The 21,776-nt window shown below is 46.5% G+C and overlaps 1 protein-coding gene across 2 annotated transcripts in view; it reads left to right on the top strand.

The window, feature by feature from the left end:
* Positions 1 to 21,776, top strand: part of CCDC88A (coiled-coil domain containing 88A) — a 201,985-nt gene that overhangs the window by 162,829 nt on the left and 17,380 nt on the right. For both annotated transcript variants that reach the window (XM_060249353.1, XM_060249345.1), the window contains exons 23-25: positions 10,984 to 11,129; positions 12,215 to 12,307; positions 12,494 to 12,708. In XM_060249353.1, the coding sequence (XP_060105336.1) occupies positions 10,984 to 11,129; positions 12,215 to 12,307; positions 12,494 to 12,708 (454 nt within the window). The remainder of the gene's footprint in view (positions 1 to 10,983; positions 11,130 to 12,214; positions 12,308 to 12,493; positions 12,709 to 21,776) is intronic.

Raw genomic sequence — 21,776 nt, 5'->3', positions numbered from 1 at the left:
CTTGGCGTCCCCGCATCGTAGCCCTTCAGTGTCGAGAGGCAGTGCTTCACAGTTGCGTCTGTTGGCGTCGGAGCACAAGATCAACTTGACTCAACGTTCCCACTCTTCTGGGTTGCAGCATCAGAGTGAGAGTGGCTCTGTCTCGGAGGTAGAAGTGTCGGTACCGGTGGAGTCGTTGGCACAGCTAGATCAGGTGAGGGGACGTAGAGAGCTCAAGCCAACCACTGCAGCTCGTCGTTTCCCATTGCTTCCACCGTGGGATCAGCGCCAGTGGCCTTCTCCCTACGCCTATCCATACCCACTGTACCAATGTTACCCTCCTCATGAATTCATCGATTGGGACCAACAGACCGAGGCCTCTCACCTGTCAAGAATTTCACAGCACTCTCGGTGGCGTCCATCGGCATCGGTGTCCATCCCGCCTGAGAGACGTGGCGTGATGGTGGAAGAGGTCCAGGCTTGGTCGTCGGTGTCGATTCGGTCACCTGTGAGAGCTTCCATGCCGGTGCTTTCCAAACACTTGATAAGGAGGGAGTCCTCATCGTCGGATTCCAGGGTCGGTACCAACGAGCCGGACAAGGCTTTGGAGTCTTCGCCAGTGTCGCATACAGCTGAGGTTCTTCCCATTTCACCATCAGAGAATCTTAAGTCGTATGGGGACCTGGTGAAGAGGATGGCACTCTCCCTCTTCCTACCGGTGACACAACCGCAACCTGTCGTAGACGATACTGTATTCGACATCATGCAGCGGGATACGTCGACGGCAGTTGCCTTGCCTGTTACAAAGGTCATCTTACAGGCGATGAAGGAGCCCTGGGCAAAGCGAGCTTCTACACCTGTGTCGTCCCGGAGATTGGACCACATGTACTGCGTCCAAGAGGCTGGTGCCGAATTCCTTTTCCCCACCCAAAGCCAAACTCGGTGGTTGTATCCTACTCATCTCAGGCTCGCAAGACGCACTCCTCCCCACCGGACAAGGAGGGAAAGAAGCTGGATAATGTGGGAAGGAAGTTTTATTCAGCTGGAGCATTGGGGGTTAAGGTATCTAACTATGCTGCATGCATGGCTAGATACCAATACTTGGTGTGGGAACAACTCACCCCCCCTTCTGTCTTCCCTGAGCAAGGAGAAGGAGTCTGCTGCGAAGAAGCTGCAGAAGGAAGGCTTTGCTGTAGCCAAGCAACAACTGGCTGTAGCAAAGCACATGGTAGATGTGTCAGTGAAGACAATTACATCGGCTGTCTGCCTCCGCTGCCACTCCTGGCTTAGATCGACAGCTCTTCAGCAGGACACCAGGGCCTTCATTGAAGATCTGCCCTTCGAGGGAGAAGGCCTCTTCAGCTCGACCACGGACCTCTTATCCAGCTCTTCAGGAGATGGATAAGAGCATAAAAACATCAAGGAACCTGGGTGTCCCGGTTTCTTCTAGGGCCACCAAACCGAAACAGTGGCATAAACCCTGATCCAAGAAGCCATATCAGAAATTCTCCCCAGAACAATAGTGGAGACCTCACTCTGCCCAATCTGAGAGCAGATCCCCATACAGGGGGAACAATAGAAACCATTACGCTGCAGCTCAGACCACTGGTAAGTCTAAGGGTGCTCGTCCGCAAAAGCAGGGCCTTTGACTTTCTGGTAGCACGCGTCACCGCCCCCACTTCTTCTACTATCTGCTTCCGCCCATTCCTTCAGGCCTGGGAGTCCATCTCTATGGACAGGTGAGCTCTTTCCATCATCGCGGAAGACTACAAAATAGACTTTGCTCAGATTCCGAACCAATCTGTGGTAATCACCACACCCCCTTCCCCACCTCTGCTGGTGGAAGTGAGCAACCTCCTACAGAAACATGCCATAGAACGTGTCCCGCTGGAGGCCAGAACAGGAGGCTTCTACTCTCGTTATTTCCTGGTTCCCAAACGGGATAAGGGTCTGAGACCAATCATGGACCTTCAGAATCTGAACAAGTTTATTCTGTACCAGAAGTTCAGAATGTCCACTCTGCAAACAATTCTGCCTCTCATCAAACAAGGGGACTGGATGGCAACACTGGACCACAAGGATGCCTACTTCCACGGCAGCTTCCATCCTGCATTCAGGCGTTTCCTTCGGTTTGCAGTAGGTTACCAACATTTCCAGTTCAAAGCCCGTCCGTTCGGTCTGTCCACTGCACCTCAGGTGTTCACCAAGATGATGTGTTGTGGCTGCTCATCTCCGACTTCAAGGGATAGTCATCTTTCCATGACTTTCATGAAAGACTTTCATCTTTCATACAGAGTCGGAAGTGAGGCACGGCTCAGCAGCTGCAGCGGATGCTGGGGCTGATGGCAGCGACTACAAGCGTGCTGCTCTTTGCAAAGTTGAGGATAAGAGGCCTGCAACTGTGGTTTCTTCGACAGTTTCGACCCTTAAGAGACTCACCTCAGAAGAGGTTTGTAATTGCAACTGTGACACTCTGAACACTGCAGTGGTGGAAATCAAAGGACAACATTTGTCAGGGAGCTCCCTTCCACCTACCTGTACCAACAGTGACAATCACCACAGATGTGTCTATGTGGGGATGGGAGGCTCACATGGACTCTCTGTGTGTCGGGGGCCTTTGGCCTTCGCAATTGACTCACTGTCATATAAATTACCTGGAACTGCTGGCAGTTCATTTTGCTCTTCGGTCTTTCCTCCCCATGGTGGCAGGGAAGGTTGTTGCCCTGTTAACAGACAATACTACTGCCCTGTTTTATATCAACAGGCAGGGCAGGACAGTTTCTCGACGGCTCTGTGTGCTGGCACTGGAACTGTGGTCGGAGTGCCTGGACCACGACATCTTTGTGAAGGCTGTGCACCTCCCAGAGGTGCTCAATCTGCAAGCAGACTCGTTGAGCAGGGGTGCGGCTTCCCCGCACGAGTGGGAGATACAGTTGCGCTTCCTTCAACCTGTGTTTCAGCTCTGAGGGTACCCTCAGGTGGATGTGTTCGCCACAGCCAGAAACCAGAAGTGTCCTCTGTTTTGCTCCAGAGGGGGCACGGATCCAGAGTCGTTGGGAGACAGTCTGTTGTTCCCGTGGGAAGGTCGGTTCCTATATCTGTTCCCTCCTCTGCCACTGCTGACAAGAGTTGTCAACAAGATCACAAGAGAGAGACCCTGTTGCATCCTGGTGACACTGTGGTGGCCTTGGCAGAACTGGTTTCCAATCTTGCTTCAACTGGCTAGGGGGGTCTTCTACCAGTTTCCGGCGGAACCTGACCTTCTGTCGGCTCAGGACGGTCATGTATTCCATCACAACGTGCCTCACCTGAAGCTGACAGCGTGGTTCATCGACCCTGTGAGCTCTGCAGCAGAGTCCAACACGTCTTCCTAAACAGCAGGAAGTTGTCAACCCTTGCTTCTTATGATAGGAAGTGGCGGAAGTTTCTTCAGTTCTTAGTTGATCCTGCAGTCTCACCCCAACGGATGGGACTATCGGTGATTTTTGAATTTTTGTTATCTCTGGTGGATGCTGGCCTTGCTTTTTTATCGGTTAAAGTTTATTTGGCAGCAATATCTGCGTTCCATGACCCAGTTGAAGGACATTCAGTTTTTGCACACCCTCATTCTAAGAGATTTTTGAAGGGTTTGCTTAGGCTTCATCCTCCATCGAGATCACCCCCACAGTTGTGGGATTTGACTTTAGTGTTGGACAGGTTGACTCGCCATCCCTTTGAGCCAATGGCCACATGTTCGTTACAGCTTCTGTCTTGGAAGACTGCTTTTTTGGTAACCAGCATGCTGTGCAGGGGAGCTCACGGCTATGCGTTGTGACTACCCATATCTATTTTTTCAGGAGTCTGGAGTGTTGTTAGCTCCTGATGTTTCTTTTATCCCCAAGGTGGTTTCTCAGTTTCAACTTAACTTAGAAGTTTGGTTGCCCACGTTTTATCCTACACCTTCCTCGGATGAGGAACGTAGGTGGCATGCTCTAGATGTTTAGCATGTCTTATTGTTTTATTTGAGTCGCTCCAAGAGTTTTCATAAGGACCAGCATCTTTTTGTTTCTTATGCTTCTCCTAAGTTGGGTTCCAGAATCTTGTCTCACCGGCTTTCCAAGTGGCTCACTGAGACTATTAAACTGTGTTATTTGTTGGCAAAGAAGCCGTTGCCTGGGCCCATTCGTGGACACTCTACAAGAGCGATGGCGACGTCGGTGGCGTTCCTGAAAGGTGTTTCCCTGACGGACGTATGCAAGGCTGCCACCTGGTCCTCTCTGCATGCTTTCATGAAGCACTACGCTCTGTATGTGCATGCTCAGCAGAGGAGTCGTCTGGGAGCTGCGGTGCTGCAAGCTGTTTCTTCTGGTTGACTGTCTTCCCGCTTCCAGGTATGTCTTGCTTGCTAATCTCCCATGAGTGTGAAGCACAGAAACTACGAAGAAGATAGACGGGTTGCTTACCTGTAACTGTAGATCTTCGAGTGGTCATCTGTGCATTCACACTACCCGCCTTCCTTCCCCACTGCTGGCGGTCTCCCTCCAGTAGGGGCTTCCAGCAGTCAGGAAGGAACTGGCGCCGGCAAGCATGCGTACTGGGAGACCTGCGCATGCCCGTTGGTGCCGAGCGCGAAAAAATCCTGGGCTTTTTAGGTACCGATTCGGGGATCGGCGCAGGCGCCCTATCCCATGAGTATGAATGCACAGATGACGACTCGAAGATCTACAGTTACAGGTAAGCAACCTGTCTTTCAGATTTTTCTGCAAAGCCTAGGCTTTTCTCAGGTGTGTCGGAACTGTTTTTTTCTATCCATGGTTTCCATCTCCAGATGTATTTGCATATGTGGCTGTGTTGAGAATTATAGATATTGTATTCATTTTTTAAAAATCTCTCCGTAGCAGAGGTAGACATTTTGTGAGAGTTTTGTGAAGAGTTTAAGTGAAATCTGAGAAATCTTCTTCGTGGTCTCTGTGCATCACACTTGTGGGAGTAGGTGCCAGCGCCGATCTTGATCGATAAACTTCAAAGCTGTGGATTTCCGCACGTCCGACCCAGCGCGCATGCCCAGACTCCCCACTGCGCATGCCCACTGGGACGGCCGCGGACATCCCGCCAGTTCTCTTCTGACCGCCGCGCTGATCGGTTGATCTCTCTGCCACGGTCGGTGAACTTTATCTTTCTACTTGATTTTTCCTAGTTAGCTGTGTATAGTTAGTATTCTAGTTTAGATAGTTTAGATAGCGTAGGTTTCCTTTCTTTCTATCGGGAGAGCGGGGTTCTTTTTGTTTCCCACCCTTCGGGGAGGGGAACCCCTCTCTCCTTTTTTTCTCGTCTCCTGCTTCCTCCTTCGTATGGAAAGGAAGTGGGGATTTTTCCGCCGCTGCTCCGCGTGTGGGAGTAAGATTGCCCCACCAGATGGCCATTCACTGTGCTTACTGTGCTTAGGGGAACGGCACAGGCCTGATTCCTGCTCGCACTGTGCCAAGTTTTCCAAACAGACGCGTAAGAACAGAGCGGCACGACTTGCAGCGGCCTTGATGGAGCGAGCGCTTTCCCCGCGAGCAGAGCAGACTGAGTCCGGGCCTGGCCAGGCGGATCAGTCGTCATCGACCCCGGTCGATGCTGAGTGGCCCATCGTTACCGACCGATCCCGGAAGCGATCTGGTTCGGTAGCCGCCTCGGAGTCCTTGGTGCCGACAAAGAGGCCCAAAGAGGACAAAGGGATGCCCTCCGAGAAAAAGAAACACAAGGAGAAGTCAAAGCGCACATCGGCGTCTCAGCCCTCTCCAGCATCCCCAGTCGATCCGACCACGCCGGTCGTTCCGCCGCTGAAACTCTTCGCCTCGCCGGTCAAGCAACAGAGTTCTCAGCTGGCATCGATGTCGACTCAACTTGTCATTTCCGATTCGGAGTCGGAGATTGAGTCGGCCCAACGCATCGGTACCGGGAGTAGTCCACTCGACAGATCGGCTTCTCAGTCCCGAAGCTCACCTGCTCGACACCGATGCCACCGTCGGGACCGATCATCCAGCAGCCATTCCCCTCGCTGTCGAGATGACGACCCTTCGCCACGACGTCAGCCGTCCCAGGTCCCCTGGGACCAGAGACAGTGGCAATACCTGTATGGGGCTTACCCCATGCAACCCCCCTTCCCGTGGCTTCAACAACCCCAGAGGGATTGGGACCAAGCCTCCGAGACCTCGTATCGATCCCGAACGTCTCATAGGACGCAGCGTAACGCGCCGTCGGCTTCAGCATCGAAGCCCCCCGAACTCGACAGGCCAGTCCAGGGGGAATCCAAGCGTACTCCGCCGGTGAAAGAGTCTACCCCAGGAGCCTCCTCCCCGGCATCGATCTGAGCTCTCTGATTCCCCCGAGGTATCTTCCAGATCCGTAGATGACTCATCAGGAACCTCTGACGGCGAACCCTCGCCTCCTAGAAAGACCTCTGAGGAGCAGCCGATATCGCCGTCCGAAGACCTTAAGTCTTACGGAGATCTTATCAGGAGAATGGCCCAGACCCTCTCCCTCACCACCGTTCAGCCTCAACCTACAGTGACGGACACGGTTTTTGATATAGTGCAGCAAGATACATCGACAGCGATTGCCTTGCCACTCACAAACGTTATGCTGCAGACAGCCAAGGCTTCCTGGGACAAACCCTCCTCCATGCCTGTCTCCTCTCGCAGGCTGGGTCATATGTACAGGATCCAGGAAGCGTCGGCGGAATTCCTGTACGTCCACCCTAGGCCCAACTCGGTGGTCGTGTCATCGTCCTCCAAGGCTCGAAAGACGCATTCCACCCCACCGGACAAAGAGGGTAGGAAATTGGACGCTATGGGGAGGCGACTATACTCGGCTGGCTCCCTGGGCGTTAAAATCGCCAATTACGGAGCATGCTATGGCCGCTATCAGTATGCCCTCTGGGACCAAGTGTCCACCATCATGGGATCCCTTCCCGAGCAGAGCAGTAACGCACTAAGGAAGCTGCAGAAGGAGGGTATGGTCCTGGCAAAGCAGCAGCTAAACTCTGCCAGCCACTCAGGGGACACGTGCGCGAAAGCCCTCACATCGGCTATCTCCCTGCGCAGGCACGCATGGCTGAGATCCACGGCGCTTCAGCCCGACACGCAGGCGTATGTCGAGGATCTTCCTTTCGATGGAGCAGGACTGTTCAGCTCCACTACGGACTCGGTTCTCCAGGAGCTGGATAAAAGCATCAAAACATCCAGAAACCTGGGGGTGTCCGGGCAGCGCCCTCCACCCAAGCGTCAGTGGCCTAAAACCTGGCAAAAGAAGCCATACTCCAAGTCGCCTGACAGACAGTGGCGCTCTAAATCGGCCTCTTTTACTCGACCCTCTTTCCAGTCAAAGCCCAAGTACTCCCCATCATCCACCCAGACAGCTCGTCAGAAGGGTGCGAAGCAGGGCCTTTGACTTTCCGCCCGATGCGTCTGGCCCACAGGAACTGGACTCTATCTGTCTTGCCAAATTCTTCCCTGCCTGGTCCCGTGTCACCTCGGACCGGTGGGTCTTATCGATAATCAAACTGGGCTACTGCATAGAATTTTACCGCCGCCCGTGTACCCTGAGGTTCGTCTCTACAGCTCCATCTCCGCCTCTCTGCGAGGAGGTCCGGTCGCTCCTTCAGAAGCACGCCATCCAGAAGGTCCCCATGGACCAGAAAGGTCAGGGGTTCTACTCCCGTTACTTTGCAGTCCCCTAACGGGATGGGGGCCTCTGACCGATTATGGACCTGCGGGCGCTGAATGCCTTCATAAGGTGCGACAAGTTCCGAATGACATCCTTGCCGTACATCCTTCCCCTCCTGGGAAGTGGAGACTGGATGGCGACTCTCGATCTGAAAGACGCATACTTCCACATCTCCATCCACCCCCGGCATCGGAAGTATCTGCGCTTCACGGTCGGGAACGACCATTTCCAGTATCGAGCTTTACCATTCGGCCTTTGTACTGCCCCAAGGGTATTCACCAAGACCATGGTGGTCATTGCCGCTCACCTGCGGCTACAAGGTGTGACACTTTTTCCATATATCGACAACTGGCTCCTGGTGGCGGAGTCGAGGGAGCAGTTGCTGCGACACATCACGATCACCCTGGTCTTGGTGGACGAATTGGGGCTCCAGATAAATTTAAAGAAGTCCCGTCTGGTGCCTTCTCAGAAGGTACAATTCATTGGGGCGATCCTGGATACTCGCGTGTGCAGGGCGTTCCTCCCCTCCGGGAGGGCGGACGCCATAGTGCAGCTGGTGTCCTCCCTACAACTGAACCCAACTGTCCCTGCGCGGAAGCTCCAACGACTTCTGGGACTCATGGCGGCGACGACCTCTGTCCTGCCGTTTGCGAGGCTTCGGATGAGGCCCCTACAGCTCTGGTTCCTGCGGAGCTTCAGGTGCAACGTAGAACACTCTTCCCGGTTGCTTACGGTCCCGGCAGAGATTCTGTCTTCCCTCTCCTGGTGGGGGCTGAAGAGTCGCCTGATGGAAGGGGCTCCTTTTCACAAGCCGGAACTGACACGCATGCTCACCACGGATGCCTCCCTGTGGGGCTGGGGTGCTCACATGGGGGGTATGTGCGTGGGCGACCGCTGGCCGAGCCATCACGCCCGCCAACACATAAACTTCCTCGAGTTGCTGGCCATATTTCATGCCCTTCGCTCCTTTCAACCGCTTCTGGAGGGCAGGTCAGTATCGGTGATGACGGACAACACCACTGCGATGGCTTATATCAATCGACAGGGGGGCACAGTGTCTCAGAGGCTTTGTCAGCTGGCCCTCCGGGTCTGGGAGCTTTGCATCTCTCGGGGAGTGTTCCTGCGAGCAACTCACCTCCCGGGGGATCGGAATGCGCAGGCGGACTTTCTGAGTCGGGGCGGAGCTCTCCTGCACGAGTGGGAGCTCAATTGGGAGTTCCTGCGCCCAGTCTTCCACCTTTGGGGGACCCCAGAGTTGGACGTTTTCGCCACCAGGCAAAACGCAAAATGCGACCTGTTCTGCTGCAGGGGGGGCGCGGACCCCTTAGCGCTGGGGGACGGGCTCCTGGTGCCGTGGAGGCACCACACGATCTACCTGTTTCCTCCTATACCGCTCCTCACCAAGGTTGTTCAGAAGCTCCTGAGGGAACGTCCGAGGGGTATTCTGGTGACACCGTGGTGGCCCCGACAGCCCTGGTTCCCTTTGGTCCTCCGTCTGTTGGGGGGGACGTACCATCAGTTTCCTCAAGTGCGGAATCTCCTGCTCTCTCACCAGGGGCAGGTCCTGCACCACGATATTCCGCACCTGCGCCTAACGGCCTGGCGTCTGGATCCAGATTCTCAGACAGAACCCAGTTTGTCATCCTAAACTGCAGGAAATCGTCCACGAGACGATCGTATGCGGCCAAATGGGCCAGGTTTGCCAAGTTTGCTTCAGACCGCTCTGCGGTGCCCGAAAGGGCGGACTTATCGTTAATACTGGACTTCCTAGTTTCGCTGTTGGATGGAGGCCTGGCGCCCTCCTCGGTGCGGGTCTACCTAGCTGCGATTTCTGCAGAACACAGGCCGATAGACGGCCACTCACCTTTCACGCACCCGGACACTAAACGTTTTCTTAAGGGCATGGCAAGACTGTACCCGGCGGTTAAGGCCCCTGCGCCAGCATGGGACCTCCCCCTAGTTCTTAAAGCATTGACGGGGAAACCGTTTGAGCCGATGGCGACGTGCTCATCCCACCTCCTGGCGTGGAAAACGGCCTTCCTTGTGGCAATCACCTCGGCAAGGCAGGTTGGGGAACTGGCCGCACTCAGGTGCGACTCCCCCTACTTGGTGTTCTCAGCTGATGGGGCCACGCTGCGTCCGGACATCACCTTCCTTCCAAAGGTGGTGTCTCCGTTTCATCTCAACTCGGAGATCTACTTGCCAGTCTACTTTCCCTCTCCAGCCAATGACTTCGAACGGGTGTTACACGCCCTAGATGTTAAGAGGGCGCTCTCCTTTTACCTGCATCGCACTGGCCCTTCCAGGAAAGATGCCAGGTTGTTCGTATCTTATGCAGAGTCCTCCCTAGGGCAGCGCATCTCGTCTCAGCGTCTGTCCAAGTGGATTACAGGGACGATTCGCTTGTGTTACCTTCTCCGGAAGCAGCCTCTCCCAGGACCGCTGCGTGCCCACTCGACAAGAGCAGTAGCAACGTCTGAGGCTTTCATGAAGGGAGTCCCCCTACAGGACATCTGTAGGGCGGCCACGTGGTCCTCGGCGCACACCTTCGTGACGCACTACGCCCTGGACCTGCGGCGCAGACAAGCTTCCTCGGTGGGCCGTGCAGTGTTGCAGTCTGTTTCCGTGTGATGGACCGGCAGACCCTCCACCAGGTAGGCCTGAGCTTGCTAATCTCCCACAAGTGTGATGCACAGAGACCACGAAGAAGATAAACAGGTTTCCTACCTGTAACTGATGATCTTCGAGTGGTCATCTGTGCAGTCACACTACCCGCCCACCTTCCCCGCTGCAGCCGGTCCCTCCGTGGGGCTAATGCGGCGGCCAGAAGGAACTGGCGGGATGTCCGCGGCCGTCCCAGTGGGCATGCGCAGTGGGGAGTCTGGGCATGCGCGCTGGGTCGGACGCGCGGAAATCCACAGCTTTGAAGTTTACCGATCGAGATCGGCGCTGGCGCCTACTCCCACAAGTGTGACTGCACAGATGACCACTCAAAGATCATCAGTTACAGGTAGGAAACCTGTTTTTCTAGAAAGAGCCTGAGGTATCTCTGACAGATATCCTACTGTCTTCATTCCTCTTGGCTTTAAAGCCTCAGATAAGCTTGTCAGTAGTCAAAAGGACACTTTAACCTGAACAGAAACTTGCAGGACTTCTGCTTTACTTGGAATAATGACAATAGACAAAAAGTAAATTTTCCAAATGTAACCTTTTATTATATTATTTATTTTCTGATTTTTTCTATACTGTATAGAATACAAGTAGTTGCAGGGGTTTCTTATACTAAAATACAGTGTTGTACATTTTTAACAGTTGCTTAGCCAGTTAAAAGGAAACTTGGAAGAGGAAAACAGGCATCTGTTGGATCAAATACAAACATTAATGCTACAAAATAGAACATTATTGGAGCAGAATATGGAAAGTAAAGATCTTTTCCATGTTGAACAAAGACAGTATATGTGAGTACCTTAAAAAAGTGAACCAGTTGTATATGACATAACTGGAATTGAACTGCCAAATGAAAATAAATGATTAATATTAACAAAAAACATTTTGTAGAGTTTTTATAAACTCTAAAATGCTCTGAATGTCCTTCTCTTTAAGTTCAGAACTGATATGTGTGACTGTACAGGTAACCATTCAAAAATGTCAGTTGCAATATATCTTTAAGGAGCATTCCAAATTATTATAAAAGAATACTGTTTTAATGCATTGCTATTTCAGAACCAATAGCATGTTAATCCAGCACATTAACTGCGTGAGCAGTTTAGCTTTTCTGTGAGGAACATTCAGATTAGTAATAGTTTTATTACTAATTACTTACTTTAAAAACAAAGAAGGGATTTACTCATCAGTGCTGGAGAGAGGGAGTATGCAATTTTTAGAAAGCAAAAGTAAAAAATTGAACTAAAGTTTAAGATTTCTTAAATAGTTGGGCATTCCTTTCGGAGAAGGGAGTTCATATTCATTTCTCATTTTAGGCTAGAGTGATTACACATGGCGCATTCAGCCTCTAATGACCTCCTTAAAAGTGAAAATATATTTGAACAGTCACAAATGCTTCAAGGTTAAACTACTGAACTATTTTCTTTCTAGGGCTTTGAAGACCCGTCTAGAAACTGGTTCAAAAAGCAACAGCCAAAACAATGACTGAGTCTAGTCCAACCCCTTGATCAATGCAGAATCAGCCTAGAGCATCACTTGTCAGGGATGCTCTAGGCTGATTCTGCATTGAACAGGTGGTTGGACTAGATGGTCTCTGTGATTCTATTATTCTGTTCTGTAATTCTTAATGAAATACGTTATACCAGCTGCTCTGGCTTCCAGTGTGTTTCCAGTCTCAGTTCAGTGCTATTTTTGACTTCACTCATCCACATTATGAACAGTGCATAAATTTCCCTAAAATATTACCATTAGAGTGTTGGAACAATTAAAAACCCAAGAAAATCTGAAAAGATCCTAAAACGGTTGAACATAAAATTCACAGAAAAGAAAACTTTGTAGAAATGTAAATAACTTTTAAAATGCATACTTTTCTCCACAGTGATAAGCTAAATGAATTAAGGAGACAAAAAGAGAAATTGGAAGAAAAGATTATGGATCAATATAAGTTTTATGAACCATCACCACCAAGGAGGTAATATATTATCACAAATTTAAAGAAAATATATTTCTTCTTGAAAGTGATTCATTTCTACGAGTCTATCAGAAACATGTCCATGCATATTAGTTAGAGAAACTATTTTTAAATAATAGTGCAAGACAGTCAATGTGATTTGAAACGTGATTCTAAAATTAGTATTTCTCTTTATATCTTTGCAAGGAGGGGTAATTGGATTACTCTGAAAATGAGGAAATTGATAAAATCTAAGAAGGATGCTAACCGAGAACGTCTCAAGTCTCTTACTCTGACACCTACCCGCTCAGAATCTAGTGAAGGATTTCTTCAGCTGCCCCATCAGGATAGTCAAGATAGCTCTTCAGTGGGCTCAAACTCACTGGAAGATGGTCAGACTTTGGGGACCAAAAAAAGCAGCAGTGAGTAAATTGCTTAATTTTAGTTAGGAGCAGTATCTGATATAATCTGGTGGTAACCTCATCTGGGGAAAAACTCTCAGAACATTTAGGGAAAAGGTTGGTTTAGAAATAACTCGATCATTTTCTTCCAGAATGGGGGATCAAGCCCTACAGCAGATGAATATTCTCAGTATGTATAAGGGCTGCACTATTTAAAATGAGCAGTTTTGAGAGCTAAAGCTAACAGGTGAAATTGGCACCTTTCCTTTACCCGTAAACATTGTTCCCTTTTCTGCTGTTTCTTCTTATCCATTCATAACATTTCTCACTTTGTGTGTGTAGATATCCTTACGATGTGCTTCCTTACTAACGTCTTTTCATTGCTTCTAAATTGATCCTGGGCTTTCTGCATGTTCATGGACAGCTAGTCCTCTGATGCCATTGGCAAGTGGGGCGCCGTCTCCAGCCTTGCTTGGGGGAGGCACAATGCTGAAATCTATCTATCTCCCCAAGATTTATGATTGGCCAGGGGCCAGGCAGCAGGGTGACCAGGAGTGATCACAATATGGAAATCCACCCTCTGTTGCATTTTATATATTATTTGAAAACAAACCCATCTGGCACTGTGATATCTCTTCTCCAAACTTCTTCAGCATACTTTGGTGCCATCACTGCATTGCACTAAACTACACTAGTATGGGATTTGTGAAGTTCAGTATTTTCCTAAATCTTCACCCCAGAGTGAAACAGAATATTGTGCTGTAAGTTATTTGACTAATGTTTTTACTAGTATCTCAGAGAAAATGTTAAGTACAGACACTATGGACAGAACGAAGTTCAGGTTACCAAACTTTGACATATCATTTGATAAGGTTTACTTCGTTGAAGGACTGCTGAATTCACGGAAGAAATCTCAACCCATGACACTTGAACTGATGTGATAAACTTACACAGTTCATCATAATTGCAGCCAAAATAATAATCTTGTGGTACTAATTATTGTTCCTTACAGGTTTAATGTATACTTTCAGATTCATCCTATTTTACCAGTTTATCATGGTCCACATCCAGTTTGAGTGCAATGGTATTCTGCGTTGTAATGTTTTACAGAATTGCACCGGGGAACTGTGCTTTCTAATGTTCAGTCTGTTTTCTGCCTTGTAACGTTGCACAAAATTGCACTGGCTAATTGTGCCTTCTAAACTCTCATCACCTTTCTGCTGATTGTAACTTTTGAGTATAAATCTTTTAGCCAACTGAATGTAACATTTAACATATTAGATAGTGCAAACTTCAACTCACAAAACTTTAATTATATAGTCTTTAAGGTGCCACAAGATTATTTGTTTTTTCTGTTGCAACAAATTAACATGGCTACTGCTCTGGAATTTATCATGATTACAGTTATAAGGTGACTGTGGTCATGAATGGAACCTAAATGAACAATTTTATGAATTCTTGGAATCAGTGGCGTCTGTATAGCTTTGTCTTTAGGTACATTGTCTTGTTCCTTGATGTGTGAAACAACTAATTTATGGCATTGGTAACATCTGTTATACCAGTAAAGTAGTCTAGCAGGTGAGACAGTGCATTATTATTAAGCTATTTTTATAATGAGGGGGGGTGTTTTACATTGTACAAAATGTATATGTTCAAGATTTGGTTTCTCTTTTACTTTCTTTTTTGAAAAATTACTAAATCAAAATTTTGCTTATTGCTAAAGAGATTTCTATGCAAACTGACTAAAACAATATTGATATTTTTAGTTTTAAAGCACTCTTAAATGTTTCACCTGGTGTTTATTTTGTAGTGTAGTCAGAAGCAACCAGTGAGCCAGTTCTCTGGGAACTGCCAGCCACCACTATGGGGCAGTCAGGGGAAAAACAAAAGCATGTCCTTACTAGTAAGCATCAGGTGGAGATTATGGTAGATGCAGAGAATAGCTCAAAGAGCCACTGTCCAGTCCATTTGCTAACTGGCTAACATCCCTGGCACATGCTGACGCTATTGAGGCTGCCAGTCAGCAACTTGCCTTCTTGCACAGTGCTGACTGAACTGCAGTCCTCTTCCGCTACCACATCCTGAAAGTTGTTGTTAAGCTTGAGCTGCTCTCTCCCCTTCAACTGCTATTTAGTGGCTTTAGCTATCAAACTGCAAAGCTTTGATGCATTAGTAATCTATTAGCTGTTAATGATGATCTAATAACCATATATCAGCTGGTTGGCTGTTGTGTGAAACAGAATGCTGGACTAAATGGTCCATTGGTCTGATCTAGCAGGCTCTTCTTATGTTCTTAATAATGTCTGTTTTCTATGTACAAATCTCAGCACCTGCTGCATGACTTCTAAAAGAGTAAAAACGCAAATGTTTTAGATCAGGGGTGTCAACGTGCAGCCCGTAGGCCAAACCAGCCTCTGGAGGCTTCAATCAGGCCCGCAGGACTCTCTTTACACCCACCCCCTCCTGTCCTTACCCTGCAAAGGACGTTCCCAGCGCCTTCTGCCTTCTCTTTGCAGAGGTTAAAGCAGAAGCAAAGCTGCGAAGAAAATGTGGAATGGATTTCCCACTCAGGCCTATAGGCAGAGCAGACTGCAATGGGAAATCCACTCCATGTTTTCCTTGCATCTTTGTTTCAATGGAGAGGTTTAACTTCCCAGTGTTCCTATGGCCCGCTGAACCTTCCTGGAGTTGTGTCCTTGCAGATCAAGCGTGGATGCTCTGAGCCAGCTTTGTCTTTTCTCAAATGGAATGAGAACTAGTGCCTAGTGAGTGGGAGTGTGGGAACATGAGAACCCACAGCCAAAGGGGGATATTACACTGGAGAGCCATTGTTAATCTGAGTAGACCCAGGGTGTGGATGCGGGAAACGTGCAGTGCCTTGCCATTTCATGTTTTTCTAGGCTGAGAGTATTTTTTGTTTGTTTTCTGCTGTGTGATCCTTGTGCTTTTCCTTGATGTTTTATTTTTAAAATTGCATTGCAACATCCCACTATTCCCTTACCTTTCAGTTTTAAACAAAATTTTGCAGGAGTTTTAAGTATGTTTGTATTTTAAGTTAAAAATAATATCTTTAAATCTTTAATTGTGTTTGCCTGTGACCTTTATAAGGTAGGGAGGTATCTTAATCTGTTGTGAGCTGCCCTGAGCCCGACAGGGGAGGGTGGGATATAAATAAAATAAATAAATAAAGTGTACATCTCTCCCTGGCATTACATTTTAGGACATACATGGCTCGGCCCCACAAAGTCCCATTTATGTCAGATCCAGTCGTCCTAACAATGAGTTTGACACTCCTGCTTTAGATTCTCAAAATCAGTAGCTTATTACACTATCTATTAACTGATGGTTATACTAAAATTAGGTCTGATACTTTTATCAGTAATTCTGTGTCATCAGATTCAGACTGTAGATGCTGTCTTCCAGTTATTTTTTATGCCACTTTTCCAGCCGAAAAGATACCTTTGTGCTTAATGATTTCCAACAATCAGAATTTGTTTTCAGATTTTTTCTACCGATAGTTGCAGTTCTGCCTAGCCACTTCCAAATGCTGGAGGCAGCCAGTGTAAGAGGGTGTTGGTGGGGAGGGAACATAGAAGTGTTGATTTTTTTATCATTCTGTTTACCTGGTGATGAAGAGAGACTCAGTGATGGAGAGAGACCCAGTGGGGTGGGGCTTCAAGAGCCACACAATATGTGTGAAAGAGCCACATGTAGCTCCTGAGCCACAGTTTGGCCATCCCTGGTGTATAAGCATGTAGCCTGATCACACACTACCAGACTATGGCTTGGGGCAGAGCTTTTTCCCTGGGGGAATGCAGTGGAACAGAATTCTGGAATCTATTTGTGGAAACAAAACTCTCAAAAAGGTGTTTAAAATTTCGTAAGAGGCACCCATATGTTTCTCCTTCGTTTTCCTCTTGAGAGTTCCAGTTCCAGCAACTGGCTTTGGGGTATTCTGAACTGATTTATTTTCAAGCAGATTGGTTCTTGCTCAGAATAATCCTGCTGCAGTTATATTTCTTCAAACTAACATTTTTACGACAATGAAAAAGTAACTGTGCCTTGGGTTATTTCCTTTTTTTTACCTTTTTACAGTTGCTTTTGTGTAGTTTATAAACATGTTTGAAAATGGAAATGATGTTTTAAATGTGCTTGTTCTGAGTGTTTAAATAATTGATGGCCATGGAGGAAGACAGCTTTACATTTCAACACCCTGTATCCAACTAAACAATCAAGAAAACTTAAGGGTCCCTAACTTTCTTAAAAGGTGGCGATGATCTCTGTTGATCCCCCCCCCCCCAGCTTATTGTGGTCTTTGGACTCTCAGTCTGCCTTGAGAGAGGGAAATCAGTGGAAATCACTGTTCCCTTTTAAGAAAACAAGTGCTGGGTCAAGCTAGCCTTTTTGCCATGTTTGTGTCATCTGTGAAAATATGCATTCCTTCTAAAAGTGCATTGTTACTCATTACCTCTCTCATTTTTTCTCACAGATGTACAGATATTTAGTAGACCTTAATATTTTTTAGTAATATTGCATATTGTTTTGAATTTTTGATAATATTTAGTAATGACTTCTTAATGTTTTAACCTTATATAATATGGTGGAGGTGGGGATTTAATGCAGTGCTCTCACTCTTGATATTGAGAACAGTTGCACTGTTTTTTGCCTGCAGCTCCCATCAGCCGCAGCCATTGGCCATACTGGCTGGATCTGACGGGAGTTGTAGGCAAAAAAAAACATCTGGAGAGCTACCGTTGGCTACCTCTGATTTACCTCTTTCCCAGTGTGGAGAAACTCTCCTTGACTCTGAATTTTAAAAGGGTTCCTGCCCCCCCCCCCCCCCTTTCTCTGGATAGCAGGAAGCCTGTTTCAATCACCTGCTATAATTCCAGCTATAGAAATGCTAATACCTGGCTGGGAGAGTTCACTGAGCAATCTGCAGGGGGCTCCTGGAGATTTCCCAGAATGCTTTCCAGGAGATCTCCCAGGATGCACATGGGTGGAGACTGGAGAGTGATGAAAAAGTGGTGGAGACACAGGTTTAATAAAACTCCTGACTTGCAGAAGAAGCTCTCTCTTAGTCTGTAGACCAGCAGCCGTCTTGGACAACGCACTCTGAGTACCTAGTCTGATTGTGTCATCTAATTAGATGTAGATAATGTTACTCTAAGTGGTTGTGAGAGTTTCCTGGTTTTATTGGGGGAATTAGCAAGGAGAACTAGGCTATGCAAGAGGCGGGTAAACAGGATTTCCAACTATGTATACTGGGGTGTTTCCCTCACTACCACCAAAACTTGCAATAGAATATTTGAGAGTTCAATATTCTATTGCAAGTTTTGGTAGTATGTTGTAGATAGTGTTTGTTTTGTTACAGCTGGTAAGTAAAAACATTTTCTGACCAGCATCTCAGCTAAAATGGGCAGTTCCTTCAGTATCAAACCTCCATCATAGAATTGTCATAACCAACAACTCATTGGACTATTTTTGAAATTGTGACTAGTACATAGACACATAACTATCTTGAATGGGATGACTATCAGGCAGAGCTGGTGACCCCATTGCAAGAGGATGGCTTCACTTTGTGTCAAACCCTTTTCCTTTATAAGAACTCATCTAGATGAGATGCTAGGTGATCATCCAAGCTTTTTAAAAGACATAAATTGTAACTGTTGAAGGGAAGGGACTCTGATCAAATTGGGAGGAAGATTTAACCAACCCGCAATTGTGATTTGCTCTTGAAAGGGAGCCTGTCTTTTTCTTCTCCAGGGCTAACAATAGTCTAGGTGGGTCAGCATTTATTTCTTTCTGCAGTGGCAAAGCAGTGCGTGAGAATTACTTCTGTGTTTGCTTCCTTTTCCTACTCACCACACCACCAAAAATAAAATCACAGTGGATAGTTAAGAAGTTAAGGGATCATTTATACTTAGCAACGAAACTCAAAATAAATTCAGCTTAGCTAAATGCTCCCTTCACTTCTTAACTATCCACTGCGACTTTATTTTTGGTGGTGTGGTGGTCAGGGAAAGGAAGCAAACACAGAAGTTTGCTGCTATTTTTCAAAAATTCAAAACAATATATAATTTTGAAAAACAGCAACAAACATGAAATAACAAACACAGAGAGAGTGGTAGTACTTTTAAACAAGGTGAAACAAGATTTTCCATTTCACACCATGAAGGATAACCATAAAACATATAGTTAAAAGGTGATTGAATCTAACCCAATGAATTCTTTTCACAAATTAGCAAATGTTTATTTTTCCACTCTTCTGCTATGTAACTTTTCTCAGCCTACTTGACTATGACATTTTTAAAAACACAACAGTATTTTAAGCAGCTAATATGTTGAAGATAATTGAGATTTTCTGATGGCTTATGCAAATTTTGTATCTTTTGTAATTTTAGCATGGATATTTTTATGATATGGCATTGGGAAGAATCATGCATGATGTCCTGAGCTTCATGGAGGAAAAGCTAAATTTAAAAAGTGATATATGAGAGATAGACTGGGAAAGTGTTAGACAAGAACACACATTTTGCCAGCTGATTCTCCTTTGCAAATACCCTTTCTTGTCCTTGCATTTGCCAATATCTGAACAAATGCATAGGCATGCTTTGGTAATATGCATTTGCTGAGGTAAATATAGTACTGCCATTAATTTCTGTTTAAAATGTTTCTGATTTAACAGAGAAACAAAAACAAACAACAGGGCTTCACATAATCTTCAGTTGGCTCTGGGTTCTCCACAAGGACTATCAGAACCAAACTATATGTTACCTTTTTCATGAGTTCTACATGGTTCCCATAGCCACACAACAGTTGCAAGGAACTGCTTCTTTTAAAAACAGACTTGGAAGGGCACCATGGGGAGGAAGATTTCCTGCCTTCCCACCAAGTAGCTTTTTTGTGTGAAAATAGTGTGCAGCTTGGGGGGGATTTCAGTGATTTTGCTACCTCATGTGCACAGATACTGAATGTGCAGCAGTAGAAACAGCAAAATAACACCCCAGTGCAGTTTTTATGTGAGAAAACTTTTGGGTTAAATGTAAGAAACAACCAAACTTACAACTGGCCTTTAAGCATAGAAGCTTTAAACAGTATCTGGGATTCTCTGCATTATCTGATTAAGAGAAAAATGCTGTTTAAACAAATTAAAAAGATGATCTGACTCCAGTGATAACAAAAGGGAATTTTACTTGCAAAAATAGAAGCACATCTTCTATGACATATTCATGTAGATACATTTACAATATATAACACCCCCTCTTTACATCATGTGCAGGAGTTCTCAAGTTTCAGCTTAAATCATAATTTCTCAAACCTGTCTCTTGAACAGATTTGTCCTGAACATCTGTCTCCTATGCCCGTCTTAGTTAGACCATGCACTAAGTGAAACACCAATGTGCTTAGTGTGTGCAGCCATTTTTTCTGATTGAGAAATCTTAATGCAGCTCTGGTTGTCTTCTTTAAATTGAATTATCTTTTGCTCAATATGACAAGGTAAAGTTTGAAACAGTTTTTGTTTTATTTGAGCAATCTGGCAGGGAAGGGAATCAATATTTACATACGGTTTTAGATTTGGGATAGAGAGGCAGAAAGTTAAATATAAACACAGAATGGTTTCTTAGGTTGCAGAATTCACACAGGGTAGTTCTATATTTAAATTTGTTTGGCTTTCACTAAAGGTATTGCAGATGTTATGAGACTTATTCTTAGAGATTACTTGTTATAGAGTTCCTTGTAAACTTCCCAGTTGATAAACATGCAGTCTTGAGAGCGTTCTCACCTTTTTCCATGTGTTTAAGACTAAGGCCTTCCCACTAATTATTATTATCTCTTCTTTAAGAGAAATAACCTCAGCTTTTGGTGTGCTGAGGGCCTTTCAATGCCACCAGACCCTTTTGCCCAATGCTTATCTTCCAGACTGACAGTCTTTACCAGGGATGGAATTCTAGCAGGAGCTCCTTTGCATATTAGGCCACACACCCCTGATGTAGCCAATCCTCCAAGAGCTTACAAAAAAGAGCCTTGTAAGCTCTTGAAAGATTGGGTACATCAGGGGGTGTGGCCTAATATGCAAAGGAGCTCCTGCTAGAATTCCACCCCTGGTCTTTACACCCTGGACAGTAAGCTTAAAACTGGAGAACTAAAATTCCCTCTCAAGATGTGTTTGTTTTACACACAAGGAGACTGTTTAACTTTTGGGAACAGTCTCCCACCAGAGCCTCTTCTAGATTCAAAGCCCCACCATTCTGGCTCTGAAACACTCTTCATTTCAGACTATTGTACTCGAGTCTCACAAGCAACAACTCTGTTCTTCATCCACTTGCTAACTCCCCCAACTTCTTCTCCAACTGCCTAACTGAACCCCTTTCTTGACAGTTAGCTGCAGTTCCCACTCTGCAGATCCAGAGTGAGTTCCATTTGCTGCCACTCATTTGCAATTCCATTAACTGTCACATTTGCAGTTCCCTTAGCTGTTACTCATATGCACTGCCTCTAAGCATGCATATGTCTGCTGTCTGTCACACTCATCAACTCTAAAGTCCATTAGTAACTGTTTTAGCCACAACAGTTCTCTGCATGCTTCAGCAGATGCTATATATTCAGACACTGTGGAAGAAAGGTTTAGTGTACTTTGCTTTCTACTAGCCCAGGAGAGTGGTCAACCTCCATACAGGAACAAGTACCCATTTGTGGACTTATAGTCTAAGCTGCACCCAAATTAACTTTGTATTACTGGTGGACAGCAATTTTAGTTTCAAATCTAAAGTTCCTTTTAGATATCAAGCCACCTTTCCCCCCTTGCAAATCCACTCTTTCTTGCTAGATGCGCTTGTCTTTCTACTAATAGAAGCACATCTTACATGACATATTCATGTAGGTCTGTTTAACTTAATGTGAACAGATTATCTTCAAAAAGGTTAACTTGCTACAGCTCCAAATCCATGTAAGAGATAGAAGAGAGTTCCTATACAAGATAAAACAGAAGGCAGTCTATGGTTAAAGAGGCTCAACATGTAACCAATGAGAGGTTGAGACCAATTACCAAGTGTACCCCAGTGAGAGAATTCTCTTAACACTTTCCC

Source organism: Heteronotia binoei, chromosome 1 (genome assembly GCF_032191835.1).
Source record: "Heteronotia binoei isolate CCM8104 ecotype False Entrance Well chromosome 1, APGP_CSIRO_Hbin_v1, whole genome shotgun sequence".
NCBI lineage: Eukaryota > Metazoa > Chordata > Lepidosauria > Squamata > Gekkonidae > Heteronotia > Heteronotia binoei.
This window is presented reverse-complemented; position numbering and strand designations above follow the sequence as displayed.